The sequence below is a fragment of the Arvicanthis niloticus genome, chromosome X (assembly GCF_011762505.2).
Source record: "Arvicanthis niloticus isolate mArvNil1 chromosome X, mArvNil1.pat.X, whole genome shotgun sequence".
Lineage (NCBI taxonomy): Eukaryota > Metazoa > Chordata > Mammalia > Rodentia > Muridae > Arvicanthis > Arvicanthis niloticus.
In genome coordinates, this window is record NC_047679.1 from 16,650,401 (window position 1) to 16,667,925 (window position 17,525).

General features: G+C 43.7%; 1 protein-coding gene and 1 long non-coding RNA gene across 4 annotated transcripts in view; both read left to right on the forward strand.

The window, feature by feature from the left end:
• The first annotated feature begins 3,054 nt into the window (after positions 1-3,054).
• On the forward strand, positions 3,055-11,586 carry LOC143435557 (uncharacterized). Its single transcript, XR_013105962.1, has 3 exons — positions 3,055-3,397; positions 7,920-8,073; positions 11,134-11,586. It is a non-coding gene; the product is annotated as an uncharacterized LOC143435557 (long non-coding RNA).
• Positions 11,587-16,329: 4,743 nt separating this feature from the next.
• The window catches only part of Iqsec2 (IQ motif and Sec7 domain ArfGEF 2), an 83,847-nt gene continuing 82,651 nt past the window's right edge, over positions 16,330-17,525 (forward strand). The window contains exon 1 of one of the 3 annotated variants that reach the window (XM_076918343.1): positions 16,330-17,306. In XM_076918343.1, the coding sequence (XP_076774458.1) occupies positions 16,600-17,306 (707 nt within the window). In that variant the 5' untranslated portion in view covers positions 16,330-16,599. The remainder of the gene's footprint in view (positions 17,307-17,525) is intronic. The other 2 variants (XM_034485470.2, XM_076918348.1) reach the window with 2 other exon arrangements.

Sequence of the window (17,525 nt, forward strand, 5' to 3'; positions counted from 1 at the left end):
ACCATATGGGTGCTAGGAACCAAAGCTAGCTCCTCTGGAAGAGCAGCCAGTGCTCTTAATCACTGAGCCATCTCTATTCCCTCCTTTTCTTCCTTCTCCTCCTCTTCTTCCTTCTCCTCTTCCTTTTCTTCCTTTTCCTCCTCCTCTTCCTTCTTCTCCCCCTCAGTTTTTTTCCACTTTAAATAGGATTTCACTATGCATTCTAGGCTGATCTTGAGCTTATATATCCTAGTCTGGCCTTCAACTCTCAGCAATTCTCCTGACTCACTTTCCCAAGTACTGGGGTTAAATGAATACACCTCTATACCTGGCAGTACTACCCATCTGAGATCAGATGAAATGAACATTCAAGGTGGTGTGGGTGCAGATTTGAAGTCTCTTAAAATCAGGACAGCATTTACCTTCCTCATTAACTCCCACTAATAGAGTCTCTGGCATCTCCCTGCCCCTGGCCAGAGTAGGAAAAAGGAGTAAGGTTCTGGTTTAGAGGTATAGTGTCCATAAGAAGAGAGGCCCCTAACACCAAGAATGGTTGTAAAGAATTTAGACATTATATTGGACAAGTCAAAGACTTGTATACCTTATAATGTTTACTTCTATGATGCTGGGGATGATGCCCAGGGCCCCATACATGTTAGACAAGCACTCTGCCACTCAGCCACATTCTCTACCACAATCTTTTATTAATACTGAAAATTTGAGGATTGGGGATCTAGCTCAGTGGTAAGGCATTTGCCTACCAAGCACACAGCCCTAGGTTCACTCCCAAGAACCAGGGGGAAAGGAGAAACCTTAAACTTTGGAGAAGTTAAGCTTTCTAACAGGATCTTTCTCTCACTCTCCTCTCTCTCTCTCTCTCTCTCTCTCTCTCTCTCTCTCTCTCTCTCTCTCTCTCTGTCTGGATTGAATCCAGAGCCTCTACTACTAAGCTGTACTAGTCTGTTATTTCCTTTCTATTTTGAGACAGAGCCTCGCTAACTTGCTAAGGTTAACCTTAAACTCTCTATGTAGCCCAGGCCTTGAGCTTATGCTTCTGTCAGCCTCCTGAGTGGCTAGGATGATAGAACAGCACCACCAGGCTCACTCTTGTTACACCATTTCTAAAATGAAAGTATAGTGATGGGAGGAGAACTTGGCACATTCTATCCCAGGAAGGAAGTTTGTAGTTGATTTATCATTTATCTAGCCAGAACCCATTCTGTTTTATGACATGGCCCCATTGCTCACTTGTATGAACTATGTGACAAGAAACTTGTTTTAAAAGGAAAGCAAGGAATATGAGATTGTATTAGCAGCCACCTTCTTCTTCATCCTTGGAGAAGTCTGTATAAACAGATCTTGACTTCATTCCTTTTTTTTTTTAAACTTCAGCTCGTATTTCCATTAAGTTCTATGGCATATATCTCACAATTTGTTCTAGTCTGCTCTGATGATGTATGTGTGCATTCTCTCTTTAGTTTCCTTGTATTGTGGTTGCCTTGAAACTGGGTATCATGAATCCTCCAATTTTGTTCTTCTTAACTATTGTAGTTGTAACAGGTGTTTGGCTTTTTTGTATTAACTTCAGAATCATTTGTATATATCCACAATGTAAGCTTGCTAGGAATTTGACTGGAATGATATTGTATCTAAGTATTAATTTGGGAAAGACAGGTCTTCACAATTTCTAGTCTGCTTGTCTGTGAATTTAGATTTGTCATCTATGTTTTGTGCATTAAGATCGTGTACCTATTATGTTGTTATATTTATATATAAGTATTTCATTGGTGCTATTAAAAATAGTTTTGCTGTCTTAAAATGTCAAATTCTAATTGTTTATTGCTGATACATAAGAAGCAGTTGATTTTTGTATGTTTACTTTGTCTCTTATAATCATGCTATACTCTCTTACTAGCTTCTGGATTTATTTTGATTTTAAAATCTAGACTCTTCAGAGTTTTCTACAGATTTCTTTGATTTTTCTGTGACTTATGATTTGTTGATGTTGTTTTGAGGCAGAGTTTCCCTCCATATACCAGGATGGCCTGGACCTCACTACATAGCCAAAGCTATCCTTGAATTCACACAATCTACTGCTAGGATTACATGCATAAGCCACTGTGCCTGCTATGGCTACATATCTATTTGAATACTTCCAGCGTCATTTTCCCCCAGTAACTTTTTGCCCCTGAGTTAGACAGTGTCTCTTTAGGATAAATTTGTATATTATAAGTTATCTATTTTTGAGCTCATTTTTTGAGCTTTTTAATGTTAAGTTATATTTTTGAAGGGATGCCCATTGTCACAGCATGCATGTGGAGATCAATGGACAACTTGTGGGAGTTGGTTCTTTCCTTCTACCATGTGGTACTCAGGAATCAAACCCAGCTTGTCAGGTTTGGTGCTTATCCACTTAGCTCATTGAAAATGTGCATAGAAGAGAGAAGAAAAAAAATCAATACATATGTTTATTAGAAAAGATGCTGAGGAAGTAGACTTAAGTCTTCAGTAAGACTTAACCAATGTTCTTGACAAATAAACTTAGCTATTAGGAATAAGAAGAAATTTCCTGCCAGGCAGTGCTGGCGCACACCTTTATTCCCAGCACTTAGGAGGCAGAGGCAGGAGGATTTCTGAGTTCAAGGCCAGCCTAGTCTACAGAGTGAGTTCCAGGACAGCCAGGGCTACACAGAGAAACCCTGTCTCAAAAAACAAAACAAAACAAAAAAAATTACCTTAACTTGATTTAAAAAAAAAAACTTCAAAAGCCTACATCAAGCATTATATGTAATTGTAAAACAGGGAACTCTCTTTCATTTAGACGAATAACAGATGCCCATTCTGTCTCTTTTGTTAGCTGCAGCTACAGTAAAACTTGTATCTCCACATTCTAGAGATCCCACACAGTAAGACAAGGGAATGAAATAACGAGAATTTGGAAAGAAGAAACAAAACTGCCATTTAAATCTCCTGTCTTGCATCTTTCACTCACTATTCCTTCTGCTTCCCGGAGGCCTGGAGGGGAAGAGGGGGTGGGTGGGTGGGTGAGTGGGTGAGGTGGGGTGGGGAACTGGCCATACAATAGCTCCCTCTCTGGGCCACCTCATCTGGTAAGGTAAACCCTCTTTCTGATTCTATCTTCCTGTGCTGTTCATAATCTCCTCCCCACAGGCTAAACATTCCCATTTTCTTCAATAGTTCTTAACTATTTCCAGATCTCTCCTTCCTAGCAATATACTCCATTTTGTTTCATCCTGTTCGGTTTTGTTTTCTAAATGGTGTCCAGAACTAGGAGAGAAGGTGAAGAAACAGGAGGGCACGTGACATCAGACTGAAAACAGAGCCTGAAGAGGATGACAAGGAGGCATGGGAGGCAAGGGAGAGCTTTTGAGAGCAAAGAGCCTGACAGGGAAAGCTTGTGAGTAGTGACCGATCTCCTTGACTTATTTTCATGGGACAAGAAGAGGGACCCTATACGGTTTGGGAGCACAGGATCCGAAGCCAGCTACAAGCACTTAGTGGCTCTGCTATTTCTCCTTTCTAGCTCTCCTGCTTCTGGAATTCAGGACTCTCACTCTGGTAGCTGGAGTGGGGTTGGAGGCAGGGGATATTGACAAAAGCCAGCTTGGAACAGGAAAGTTGAACAGTTCCAGGTCTCTGTCCAGGAGGCAGGAGCAGCCGCCACAGTGGGAGGGAGAGGCAAGCCAACAGCTGAGTGAGACAAGGCCTGGGTTATTTTTTTTCCAGTTTGTTGGCATGTGGGTGGATTTTTCTCCTTTTTTCTTCTCTCCTGCTCTCTGCCGTTTCCACAGAGATGTGGGAGTTTGCAAATTTGTCTCAGTGGAGGGGAGAGGCAGGAGCTGATTTTTTTTGAGGGGGGTCCTTGTCAGGGATCAAGGGAACAAAGAAGGACATGTAAATTTAGGCGGTCAGGAAACTAGGACCTATCTCCTGACAGACCTGTTAGGGTTATGAAGTCTGGCAAGGTGTTTTCTTTTCCAGTGCAGCTGCAGGGATGCCTTCTTACTTCTCAGCTTTCAGTTCTCAAACCCATCTCACCTGGTGATTTCGGAAGCCTCTCTCCCTATCTCTCCTTTATCTGCCATGCCAGATGCCCTTCCTTGGGCCGCTGGACAAACCTGAGAGTGCCCTAAGCTATAGTTGCTCTCCTCTTTAGTATTTCTGGGAATGGGATTTGGGGCGGGGCTGAAAAAAAAACCTTAAAAAGGGTGGGGTCTGGGAGGGGTAAAGAAGCAAGGGAGGGGGAAGCATATGAGGGCAAAGTGGTCTGTCAGGGCAAGTGTGTAGGCGGTGCCCCATCTTCTTGGCTTATTTCCCTGGGAAATATTTTCCTTGCTACACATTTACAGGGTAAAAACAGTACCTTTTTTTTTTTTTTAAGGGGAAAGGTTTTTGAAAGGCTGAGGGAGCAGTGCAAGGTGATTTAGGAAAGACCTCCTGGAGAATTGCAGAGCCTCACAAACTGACAAGTAACTGAGGAGGTGCTAGGTATGGGCAGAGAACATGAGGCTGTGGGTCTGCATGCTTAGATGCTATTCTTGGTTCTACTGTTAATTTGTAACACGATATTAAAGACGGAGATTTTTTTTCCCATTCTTTCAGAGTTTCCTTTTACATCTGGAAAATGGGCTGGATCTTGAAGGCTCTGCCCAAACTGAGGTCATGAATTATGTAGGGAGTTCATGTTGTATGCAGGATGTTGAACATCCTGGAGGAATAGCATAGCCAAATGCCCTGGTTTAACTGACTTTCAGAGCCTTCAGTGGGATCTAGGGCCTTTAGTGATTAAAAACAATTGTGGGCAAACTGGAAAGGCTGGTCACTCTAGCAAAGATCATACCCACTAATGATCGCTGGATCATCATTATCATTATTATTACCACCAGGGGGCAACACTCTTCTGCTGGAGACTAGGTCTTACCCCACCAAAAGGTTCAGAACTGTCTCCTGAATCCAGAACCCATCACTGTTCTCAGTCTTGCTCCTATAGATGAGAATGATAAGGAACAGAGCAATCTATGAATCCCAAGTCTCTAAGCTTCCTGGGGCAGCCCTCTGTGGTCGACTGTCAGTTGTACTCCGTTTATTTCACTCTAGCAGAACAGTCTGCTTCTTGGGGGACTGGGGGAAATAAAGGAATTCCGAAATGTACCTGGCTTTGTCTGAAAAAGAGACACTTTCACAAAGCTGTGTGTGTTGTTCTCCCTGTGGTTGCCTAGCAGCACAGACATTTTATGCGGCCATCCTAGACTAGCTCCATTGATGCCCAAACTGGCTATCTCCCTCCCAAGGAAGTGATTTGGATATACTGCTTTATATCCCTTATCTCACTAAATTGTAATTATGATATATCTATCTATATGTTGGGGGTTAGTCCAGGCATCCAACAAATATGGATTGCTTATTGCTTACCTACCATGTACCAGGATTTTTACTATATCTATGACATTGATCGTGGAGTATAACAATAGACAGAGGAACACCTACTCTTGAGTGCTAACAGTTCAAAGAAGGAAGCAGATGGTAAGCAACAAAGAACTACACCAGTCAATATGCAATTATAAACTTGCTGTATTGGGCAAAGAAAAGGACTCGCAGACAGCATCTATCAGAGGGACCTGCCTACACTGAGAATGAGAGAAGGGGCTGATGATGAACTAGGATCTGAAGAATAAGCAGGCAATAAGTATGCAAAAGTGGGAGAGAAGCTTCCCATGACAACAAATGGACAGCCCACAGGCAGAACATTTGTTCCTTGAGGGCACAGCTTATCTTCTGTCTACTATTATATGGCTCCAGGCTTCTGAAACAGAGATGTGAAAATCTGTTTGACTAGAAGTGAATGGTATTTTGTCATAGAAAGTATCACGGTGTTAGAAGGCGTAACGCCTAGTTTCAGCACTTTGGGACAATTCTTCTGAGTTCAATTTCCCAACTGCTAATTGTGTACCCACCATGAGCAAGGAGCCAACACCAAGCCTTGTTGAAGAATTGAAAAATAGAAAACTTGGTTTTGCCCTTGAATATCGCTCTTATTGAAGTGAAATGGGCAATGGTTTGACTAGTCCTTTCCATTCCACAAGGTTTGCTTTGATCTGTCTGTCTGTCTCTGTCTGTCTGTCTGTCTATTGATCGATCTATCTATCTACCTACTACCTACCTATCTGTCTAGATGGAGTCTTGTTATATAAACCCAAGCTGGCTTCAAACTTGTAATACTCCATCCAGATGCTGAAATTACAGGCATGAGCCACCACAGCCAGCTTTCTCTGAGTTTCTTTATTGAGTCATAAAACAAGGGACTTGGACCACATGATCTCTAAAGTTCCCTTTAAACTCTGAACACCAGCCTATGGTGTAAGGAGCAATGGAAAGGACTTTTTGGTTCCTTTTCCTCTATGAGAATCATATGGAATAGGATTGGGTTAGTGCAGGCTTGGGTTCTGTTTATAGCTTGTTATGAATGTCTCTGAGGTGGTCAAGGTTCATTTGGGCTAGAATATCCCAGTATTTGGTGAATCTTTGCTTCTTTTCTGTTCTCCCTCCATACTTTCCTCTTTTCCATTCCATCTTCTAATTTACAGCTAGGATGATGTCTTGCACATGTTAGGGCTGTAAAGGGACTTTGAAACTGTCCTATTTAATATGTTTCCACTCTCTGTTGCAACAGACCCTCCAAATGATACCATCCAGTCATTATTTGAAGGCCTCCAGTGATAGTGAACTCGCCTTGTTGATTAAGTCTCCCGGAAGTTTCTTTCCTTGGGCTCTGTCTCCCTGTTATTTTCACCCATTACTTCTGGCTGTGTACTTTGGAACTATGCAGAATAATTCTACTACATTATTCTCCTGGTAGCCTACTGGATATTTGAAGATAGTAATCATTCCTTAGAAGCCTGCTTTTCTTTAGGCCAAATATCATCTGTTTCTTGAAAGGTTCTTCATTGTTTTAAATCCCCTTAGCATCTGTAAATATAGTTTAGTTTATGTGAGATTTATATCTCGCCTACTTTAAAAAGGATATTAGGCGACATCAGTTTATAACATGAAAGAAAGAAAATTGGGGATAAAAATATGGAAGAAAACAGACCAGCAACTATGGAAAAGAAGCACAAATAGATGTTGCCAGGTACCTAAAATGAACTGGATTATAATTGGACTCTGAATTTGGCTCAAAGTTTTATGGCAGCTAGGACAAAATTGGAAACATGATGGGTTATGTGGTTTTATGTTCTGACAGGATCAAGCTTACACATCATCTTCAGAGAGAAAATTTCTCCTAAAACGAAACTCTACAGGAGCCTATTAGGCTTGCTCTCTGCAGTTGTTAGAGGCTGACAAGTACTTTGGTTACATATCACCTCATCCCCACTAGGGGGAAGGGGGCTGGCAGAGTAGTTAATTAATTAGCTAAAAGCTGTCTTAGTTTTAAGCACCGCTATCTCTGTAAGGATACCCAAGAGAAAAGCGTAGTCCTTTTCTCTCTTTCTGTGTTCCACACAAATGGTTACTTTCCTACCTTACCACTCTCTAAAGTCTGATGCCTCTTGTCTCTTTGGAAAAGCAAACCCTAGGAAATAGTCTAAGAAAAACATTAAAGTAGTAATCAGCTAGACTAGTGGTCACTGGCTTCAGCAATTAGGTGCAATCAGTCTCTCTAGTTCTCAGTGTCTTCTCTACAAAATTGAGTTCCTCTGGATAGTAAATTTTCTGAGGGAAAGAATTTTTTTAAAGATTGGATCTTATGATGCAGCCAGCTGGCCTACTTGGTCTCCCAAGTGCTGGGACTAAAGGTGTGTGCCGCCATGACTGGCAAGCCCAGAGACTTGCACATGCTAAGAACATGCTCGGCCATTGAGAGACACCTCCAGATCCTGATTTTCTTTTTAATCTTGATATTCCCATTTTGTACTTGGCAGCTAACAGGTGTAGGAGAAGGTCTGTGCATAGATAGAGCTGTGAGAATCTAGTAGACAAGACCCAATTTGAACAGATGCCACCATCTGAGGAAAGTGCTTCATGGCTCTCAACATCACGACAAGACAAATTCGTATTGACTGGATCCTGGCAGTGGTGAGAAGTGGTTTGGGGGGCGGGGCTCTTTCCTCCTCTAGCACACATTCCTTGGCAAAGATAGACCTTGGATAAGGAGAATTGGAACAATCTCACTGGCTACAGAGGCTTCTGGGAAATGACTCTGGGAGGTGGCAGGCAAAAAGAGATGTAGTACCATGGTTTCTGCCGAACAACAATAACAAACCAATACTGAAGTCATCTTGTAGTGTAGCATGTTTGCTGCCTATAATACCCATGTGGGAGCTCCACCTGACATATTCAAAATATGTTCAAAACTTTTCATTGCCTATAAGAGAAGGTCCAAATTCTTTAGCTTGGCAATAGGATCTTCAATCTAATCAGGCAATGTTTTTCCATCGATTCTCCCTTACAACACTCATGCACACACACACACACACACACACACACACACACACGGAGTATGTGTGTAAGAGAGACAGACACACACATACATGACACACACACAAAGACAGACACACACACAGAGACAGACACACACAACACACACACACACAGAGACTGACACACACAACAGAGAAAGACTGACACACACACAAAGACAGACACACACACAAAGACAGACACACACACACAGAGACAGATACACACAACGCACACACACACAGAGACAGACACACACAACAGAGAGAGACAGACACACACACAAACACAGACACACATACACACACTCATATGTGTCTCTCATTCCTTTTCTGAGGGAAAGAATTTTTTAAAGATTGCATCTTTAAAAAATAGTTCCCAAAATACTGTGTTTTCCTGACTCTGTTCCTCTCCTCTCATAAGACATGAAGTCTTGTTCATTCAATTCTTTTTCTTAGTTGTATTTGGTCCAGGACCTTAACCTGTGGACTGGTACTGTCCATATTTGTGGGGTATATGTCTTCCCTTCCCACCTCAATTAACATAATAACCATAATCTCTCATAAACATTGCCAGAGATTTTTTCCCACAGTAGTTCTGATTCCTATTGAGTTGACAATCATTATAAACAATCACAGCTCTGCCCCTTGCCAACTTTAGACCTAAGCACATAATTTTTAAGCCATTAACCTTCTAACCCTTTTAGTCATAAGCTCACAGTGCCTCATAATGCAAAATACACCAAGTCAAAACTCTTCAGAGTGTTTAGTAATTTTAACCGTGTTTAAAAGTCCAAAGTCGGGGCTAGAGAGAAAACTCAGCAGTTAAGAGCACTTACTGTGCTTATAGAGGACCTGGGTTTGGTTTCCAACACCACGTGATAATTCATAACCATCTATAGTTCTGGAAGTTTTGATCGTGTCTTTTGGCCACTGCAGGTAGCAGGCATATACACATATATACATGCAAGCAAAATACTCATACATGTAAAATAAAAATAAAAGTTTCATCTGAGACTCATGGCAATCTCTTTAACTGTGAGTCCCCACAACATCAGAAAACAAGTTATATACTTCCACCATATATAATGGCACAGAACAAAGATTCCCATTCCAAAAGGGAAAGAATGGGAACATAGCAAGGAATGATTGGACTGAAGTAAGACCAAAAACCCAGCAGAGATCATACCAAGCTTTGAAGCTCCACCTCTCTTCCAGATGAAACCATTCAGACTCTAAAGGGCTTAGAGAGCCCTGCTTCTCTAACTTTGCAACATGCAGAACATATAGCCTCTTTTGAGTTGAGTCCATTCTATGCCCTGCAGCTTTCCTCAGCAGACATTCTATGGTTTTGGCAACCTGGGGTCTCCATTGCAACTTTTACCTTTACAGCTTCATGCAATAGCCTCTCAGGGTCTCCTTGGTGGGCCTCCAACCTTGCCCACATTTCCTGGCTCTCTGAAACCATGAAGAAAGGTTCTATGACCTCTTCAATCTTGCATTTTTCATGCTTTCAAACTAGTACCACACAGATGCTACTGCTGAGTTCTGCTGCTAGCTCAAAATGTGGCCTGTGGCCAAATGTGGCCTCATTTGGATCACAGCTGTATCAACCTCTGTGTGCTGACCACATGGAAACACCTCCTTAGGCTGTTGCCTTTGAGGAGCTGGGAATCCTTTCACTTTAGACTCTCTTCCTTCAAGTGAACTTGTACCTTTTTGTAAGATGGAGCCTCTGACAGGTGTTGTTCTATCCTTGTGACACCATTCTTACTGTCCCAGTGCAAAGCACTAGCATCTTTAATGATGCTAGTCTCCTTAACAGTTATAGCTACTTTCAAAGCTGCTTTGTCTATAAGGTTAAACTTGCTCACACTCATTTCCTCACGAACATACACAATTTTAGTATCTTTCTGCTTCACTTTTTTTTCTTATGGTAGACCTGTATCAGAGTAGTAAACAGTAGACATGCCATAGTTCAAGTGCTATTCTATCTTGAAATTTCCTTTACCAAGCAAGTTAATTAATTGCCTTCAAGTTAAACCTCACTCACGTTCTTAATGAATAGGCAGAATGCAGAAAGATTTTTGGACAAAATATCACATGATTGGCCCTGGCACACTTTTCCAAAAGTCTTTGTTCCCCCTCTGAAATCTCATGAGCTGGGTCTCCACTGTCTACACTCCTCTCAGCTCTTCCAAGGTCCTGAGGGTATGGCCCACTAAATTCTACTTTTCAGCATGTTAGACTTTTTCTAGCCCAAAATACCACACTCTTCCATATTCCAGCCACAAAAAGTTTCAAAGGCCTAAGAACCACATAGTCAGGTTTATTATAGCAAAAGCCCCAACTCAGCTGGGGGTAGTGGTGTATGCCTTTAATCCCAACACTTGAGAGGCAGAAGCAGGCAATGTCTGTGAGTTCGAGGTCAACCTGGTCTACACAGTGAGTTCCAGGTCAGCAGAGCTACATAGTAAAACAAAACAAAACAAACAAACAAAAACAACCTGAAAACCCACAACAAAACAATAAAACCAAAAAAGAACCCCACTTGTTAATACCAATTTTATATATTAATTATTTTCCCTATTGCTGTAATCTATGATAAAAGCAATTTAAGGGAGGGAAAGAGTTTATTTAGGCTCACAGTTTTGAAGGTTACTGTCTATCATTGCAGGGAAGTCAAGTCAGAAGAAACTTGAAGCAGCTGGCCACATTGCATCACATGCAAGAAGCAGGTCGAGAGATGCATTCTTGTGCTCAGTTCTCTCTCTCCTTTTTATACACTCCAGAATGCCAGCCCATGGATGATTCTTCCTACCTCAGTTGAAATAATCTAGATAATCTCTGACAAGCATTCCCAGAAATCCAGAAATTTGTTTCTATTGTGATTATAAATCCTATCAAGTTGACAATGAATATTAGCCATCATAACTCATCATAACTCACCACATGGCATTCTTCTAGTGTGTGTGTCTGTGTGTGTGTGTCTTTGTATCCAATTATCCAGTTTCCCCTCTTTTTTTTCAGTGCTGAGAATTGAACTTAGGACTTTAGTATGCTGGTTAAGTGCTATTACTGGGGTATGTCCTCAGACCTTTCCCTTTTCTTCAAGTGACATCAATTATTGGATTAGAACACACCAATTTCACAGGACACTATCTTAAGTTGATTAAATCTGTAGGAGGCTTTTTTTTTGTTTTTCAAGACAGGGTTTCTCTGTGTAGTCCTGGCTATCCTGGAACTCACTCTGTAGACCAGGCTGGCCTCAAACTCAGAAATCTGCCTGCCTCTGCCTCCCAAGTGCTGGAATTAAAGGTGTGCACCACCACTGCCCAGCATGGAGACTTATTTCTAAATAAGGTTACTCACCATTTCTGGGTGGACTTGGGTTTTGAAGAACAGTATTCAACACCGGTCTACATATTCTGTTTATTGTCTCTCTAACCTACTAGAATGTTAGCACCATAAGATTACAACATGATGTTTGTTTGATGTAGGGGATTTTTGAGACTACAATATAATTATAACATTTCTCCCTGCCCCCTTTGTCCTCTAAACCCTCACATACACCCTTCCAACTTTTATTCAAATTTGTGGCATCTTCTTTAAAATTAATTATCATATAAATATATATACATATATACATGCATTTACTTCTATAAATGTTACTTCTATCTGTTTTTTAGGGCTGACCATTTGGCATTGGGCAACTGATTGGTGTGCTCTTTGCTGGAGAAAGCTACCTTTTCCACTCTCATCTTTCCTCATTTGCCTATATTTCTTTGTGTAGGGTTGGGCTTTCCCCATCCACTTTGGCATGTCCATTGATGTTGTGTTAGTCAGGGTTCTCTAGAGTCACAGAACTTATGGAATGTTTCTCTATATTGAGGGAATTTATTGTGAAGACTTACAGTCTATAGTTCAACTCCCCAGCAATGGTTAGCTGTGAATGGGAAGTCCAAGAATCTAGTAGTTGCTCAGTCCCACAAGGCTAGTTGTTTCAGCTGGTCTTCTGTAGAAGTAGATTCCAACAGATGTGCTGACAAGTAAATGCAAGCAGGCGAAGAAGAGCAAATCTTGCTTCTTCCAATGTCCCTATATAACCCTCCAGCAGAAGGTGTGGCCCAGATTAAAGGTATGTAATACCATGCCTGGATCTGGAACTTGCTTTGTCCCAGGCTGACCTGGAACTCAGAGATCTGCTTGCCTCAGTCTCCTGGGAATAAAGGTGTGTACTACCTTGCCTGGGCCTAAGCTTTTCATAGCCACTATGCCTCAAGATCACCATGCCACAATCCAGGTCAGAAAGTTGTGTCTTCCAGCCTCAAGATCAAGATCACAGCAGGATTGTAGTTCATTCCAGATATAGTCAAGTTGACAACCAGAAATAGCCATTACAGATGCTGTACTTGTTTATCTCACATTTGGGCAGTCATGTTGGTGAGATTTTGTGGATGTAGCATCTGACAATACTATGAGATTGTTGTCTATTTTACTTATTGTTATGTCTTCAGTGTTTAGAAAAGTGCTTGATACACAGTAGATTTAGTATTTGGTGGGTGAACCTTAGTACCTATCTGTCCCCAACTCCAGAGGGAATTTGAGTGACAGATGCAAAGATGAGCTTGCAGGTATTGATGGGAACATGGACAATGTTCTATAAATATTTGCAGGGTGAATAGAAGTATTCACTAGATATATTATTTTAACATTTATATAGTGTCTCCTTTGTACAAAGCACTGGGAAAATATTCAAAGAAGTGAGAAGGAGCCGGCGGTGGGGGTGGTGCACGCCTTTAATCCCAGCACTTGGGAGGCAGAGGCAGGCGGATTTCTGAGTTCGAGGCCAGCCTGGTCTACAGAGTGAGTTCCAGGACAGCCAGGGCTACACAGAGAAACCCTGTCTCAAAAAAACCAAAACAACAAAAAAAGAAGAAGTGAGAAGGAAGCTGCTGAATATGCACTCCAGTTTTTACCTCTGTGTGACCATCAGCAAATCATTCAGTCTTCATTTTACTTCCCTTATGTATTAAGTGGAGGTTATAACAGGACCTACCATACAACCTTATCATGTGGATTATGTAGGTTCATATACTTAAATTATTTAGCATAGTACCCAGAATGGTATGGGAAGCAGCATAACAGTGATAGCTGCTATTATTATAGCTGTTGTTATGTGCTAGTTTTGTGCAACACTTTTCTTTAAAAACAACTTTATTGCTATGAAACCGGGTGGGCACTTTCAAAAAGTACCATTTCATGGCTTGTAGTATACAAGCAATGTTGGGCTACCATCATCACAGGCTACTTTTAAAGATCTTATCCCCTCTAATAAAGTCCTATACACATTAGCAGACACTTCTACATCCCCACCCATACAGCTCTCCTCTGACTACTCTAATTTCCATGTCTGTAGATTTGTCTCTTTTGGAACTTCATATAAAAGGAATCATACAATATTTGTCTTTTGTGACTGGTTTATTTTACTTAGTATAAAGTTTTTAAGCTTCACCACACTTTTATACATATATTTTAATTTATTTTTGTTTTACTACATCTTGACCACTTATGTATATCAGTGTTTTGCCTACATGTATGTGATGTGTACCATGTATATGCCTGGTGCCCACAGTAGGTGTTGAATCCCCTGGAACTGGAATTATGGATGGTTGTGAGATGCCTTGTGGCTGCTGGGAATCAAACTCGGGTCCTCTGCAACAACAAGTGCTCTTAACCACTAAGCCATCTCTCTACCCAATATTTCAATTTTTGATTATACCACATTTTGTTTGTCTATCCATCAATTGATTATTTGGTTGTTACTACTATTTGGTTATTGTTATTATTTATAAGGCAACAATGAATACTTTATGGACTTTTGTATAGTTGTACACTTTCACTCTTCTTAGATACCCAGAAGTAGAATTGTTGGCTCTGTTTTTTAACCTTTTAAGGAGTAGGCAGACTGTTCTACAAAGGAACAGCTCCATTTCACATTCCTCTTGGCAATGAATGACAGTTCCAATATCTCCACATTTGTGCTAACATTTTTTAAATTGTAAATCCCTTTGATTTGTGTCATTATAGAGGCAAAGATAGTATCTTATTGTGTATGTTTAAGAAACTGATGTTTAGGGGCTCAGAGGTTAAAGAGCACTTGCTGCTCTTCCAGAGGACCCGGGTTCAGTTTCCAGCAACCACATCAGGTGGCTCGCAGTGGGAACCAAATGAAGTCCAGCACTCAGTGGCTAGCCAAGCACACTAGAGAACTTCTGCATGGGCTCAGAGGGCATTTTCCATGCCTTCTAATCTGGACCCAACCCCGTGTCAGAAAGCTGGCTATTCTGTTGTTCTTGAGCTTTCTCCTTGGTTAGTCACAGCCTTCTCAACACCTTTCAGTCTGCTGTTTCTGTCCAATCTCTTCAAGATCTCTGCAGAAACACAGAACGTTTATCACCGGGAAAATCAGGGATGGACTCAGAAAGAGGCATTTAACTTAAGGCTTCCTCCTCTTCCTCCTCCTTCATTCATAAGGATGTTTTTACCTGTATTTATGTCTGTGTACCACATGAGTGCCTGGCACCCTTGGAGGCCAGAAGAGTGTTTAAAATCCTTCTTGATCTGGAGTTACAGTTTGAGTTGTCATGTGGGTGCTAGAAATTGAACCCAGGTCCTCTGGAAGAACAGTCAGTGCTCTTAACCTCTACATCATCTCTCTAGCTCCCAAACTTTCTATTGTTCTTTTCTTTTTTCCAGAGTTGAGGACCGAACCCAGGGCCTTGCGCTTGCTAGGCAAGCACTCTATCACTAAGCTAAATCCCCAACCCTGTTATTTTGTTTTCTTGAGATAGCATCTCACACTGTAGCTGAGGATCATGTGGAACTCATTATTTAGTTCAGGTTGGCCTCTAAATCTGAACAACCCTCCTGCTTTAATCTTACAAGCACAGGTATTATAAACCCATGCTGAGAATTTGATTCAAGTCTTGATGGAAAGATAAAACTTCACTGATTGGCAATGGTGGAATGAATGAAGATGCCATTTCCATGGGGATTAGAAAATGACGATTGAAGAAAGATATTTTGACATCAAGTCTGACTCTAATGGGGGAGTCCTGGGGCTTGTTGGAATTGATCATCAATGATCAAAAGACCCTTGTCAAAAAGGCCTTGGTCAAAAGACCCAGTAACTGGATGATATAGGGAATCTTGGGGTCAGATAGGATTGGGAAGCTGAGCATTGATTTGGATGGAGAATTTAGAGGCTAGCCGGAGGTAAATGACTGTAGTTACATGTGTGTGGGTGGAAGTTGAATTCCAGGGACTGCCTGGGATAGAGAACTACAAGACTGGGTGAGCTGGAGGATCACAAGGTTAGAGAAACACAGAAGTACAGAGATGGTGTAATGGTCTATAGACTTTGACTAGTTGTGATGAAAAATGTGAAACAAGAAGCCAGCTGGGATAGGGAATGGGATATTGAATGGGGTTGGCAGACTGAGGGGTTGGAAGTCTGAGTTGGCTGAGTCTGGAAACTGCCTGGGCTAGAAACTGCCTGGGCTGGGTGTTTTGACAGCTTGGGTCTTGGGCCTGTTGGACCAGTGCATATTAGAATAGGTTGGGGGACTTTAGTAGACTGTTAGGTGAAGACCCCAGGACGGCTGGAATGGAGATACCGCCTGCAGGCTGAGCTAAGGCTGGCATCCAGCTGAGGTGCCAGTGCCTTGGGGCTGGTCCAGCTAGGGTGCTGGTGGCGACTGCAGGTGGGACGCGCGGGGGCGGGTCGGGAGAGCTGGGTGGAGGCAGGGGCGGGGGGCGGGCCGGCGGCCGGGGCGGTCCCGCGCGGCCGCGCTGCGCAGTGACTCCGCAGCGGGCGGAGCGCCGTGGGCCGCGTCCTTCCGAGCCCTGGCGGTGGCGGTGGCGGTGGCGGCGGCGGCAGCGGTAGCCTCAGCTCCTGCGCCCCGTGCCGCCGGCCCCAGCGCTGTCTCCCGGGCCCCCTAGGGCCCCCGGGCCCCCGAGCCCGGTGCGCGCCCTCGCGTCCCGCCGGCCCCCTCCCCCGGCTGGGCCCGGGGGAGGGTGGCGCCGTGAGCGAGCGGGGACTGGGCTCTCCTGCCCGTTCCCCTGTCCCTGGGCCGCCAGGATGGAGGCGGGGTCCGGTCCCCCGGGTGGCCCGGGATCTGAGAGCCCCAACCGGGCGGTGGAGTACCTGCTGGAACTGAACAACATCATCGAGAGTCAGCAGCAGCTGTTGGAGACCCAGCGGCGGCGCATAGAAGAGCTGGAGGGCCAGTTGGACCAGCTCACCCAGGAGAACCGCGACCTGCGGGAGGAGAGCCAGCTGCACCGTGGGGAACTGCACCGGGACCCCCTTGGCGCGCGGGATAGTCCTGGCCGCGAGAGCCAGTACCAGAACCTGCGTGAGACCCAGTTCCACCACCGCGAGCTGCGGGAGAGCCAGTTCCACCAGGCGTCCCGGGACGTGGGCTACCCGAACCGGGATGGCGCTTACCAGAACCGGGAAGCTATCTATCGGGATAAGGAGCGAGAAGCCTCGTATCAGCTCCAGGACACTACCGGTTACACAGCCCGCGAGCGCGACGTGGCCCAGTGCCACCTGCACCATGAGAACCCAGCCCTGGGTCGCGAGCGTGGCGGGAGGGAGGCTGGGCCAGCGCACCCGGGCCGCGAGAAGGAAGCCGGCTATTCCGCGGCGGTGGGCGTGGGGCAGCGGCCGCCTCGGGAGCGAGGCCAGTTGAGCCGTGGCGCATCCAGAAGCTCCAGCCCCGGCGCGGGCGGAGGTCACAGCACCAGTACCAGCACCAGTCCAGCTACAACCCTCCAGAGAAAGTAAGAAATGTGTTTGCAGCCCCCACCCCACCCATCCCTTCCCCTCTAGATCCCTCTCCAACTTAGCTGGCAGATAAAGTATATGAAGCCCATGCCTGATCCCATTTCCTGCTTCGCTTGTCCCAATCGGGAGAAGGTTCTCCTCAGCCAGCTGACATGCTTTCCCTAGCCACCACACATTGGTTTGGTCAGATGAGTGCGGGCTGCTGCTGCTTCTTC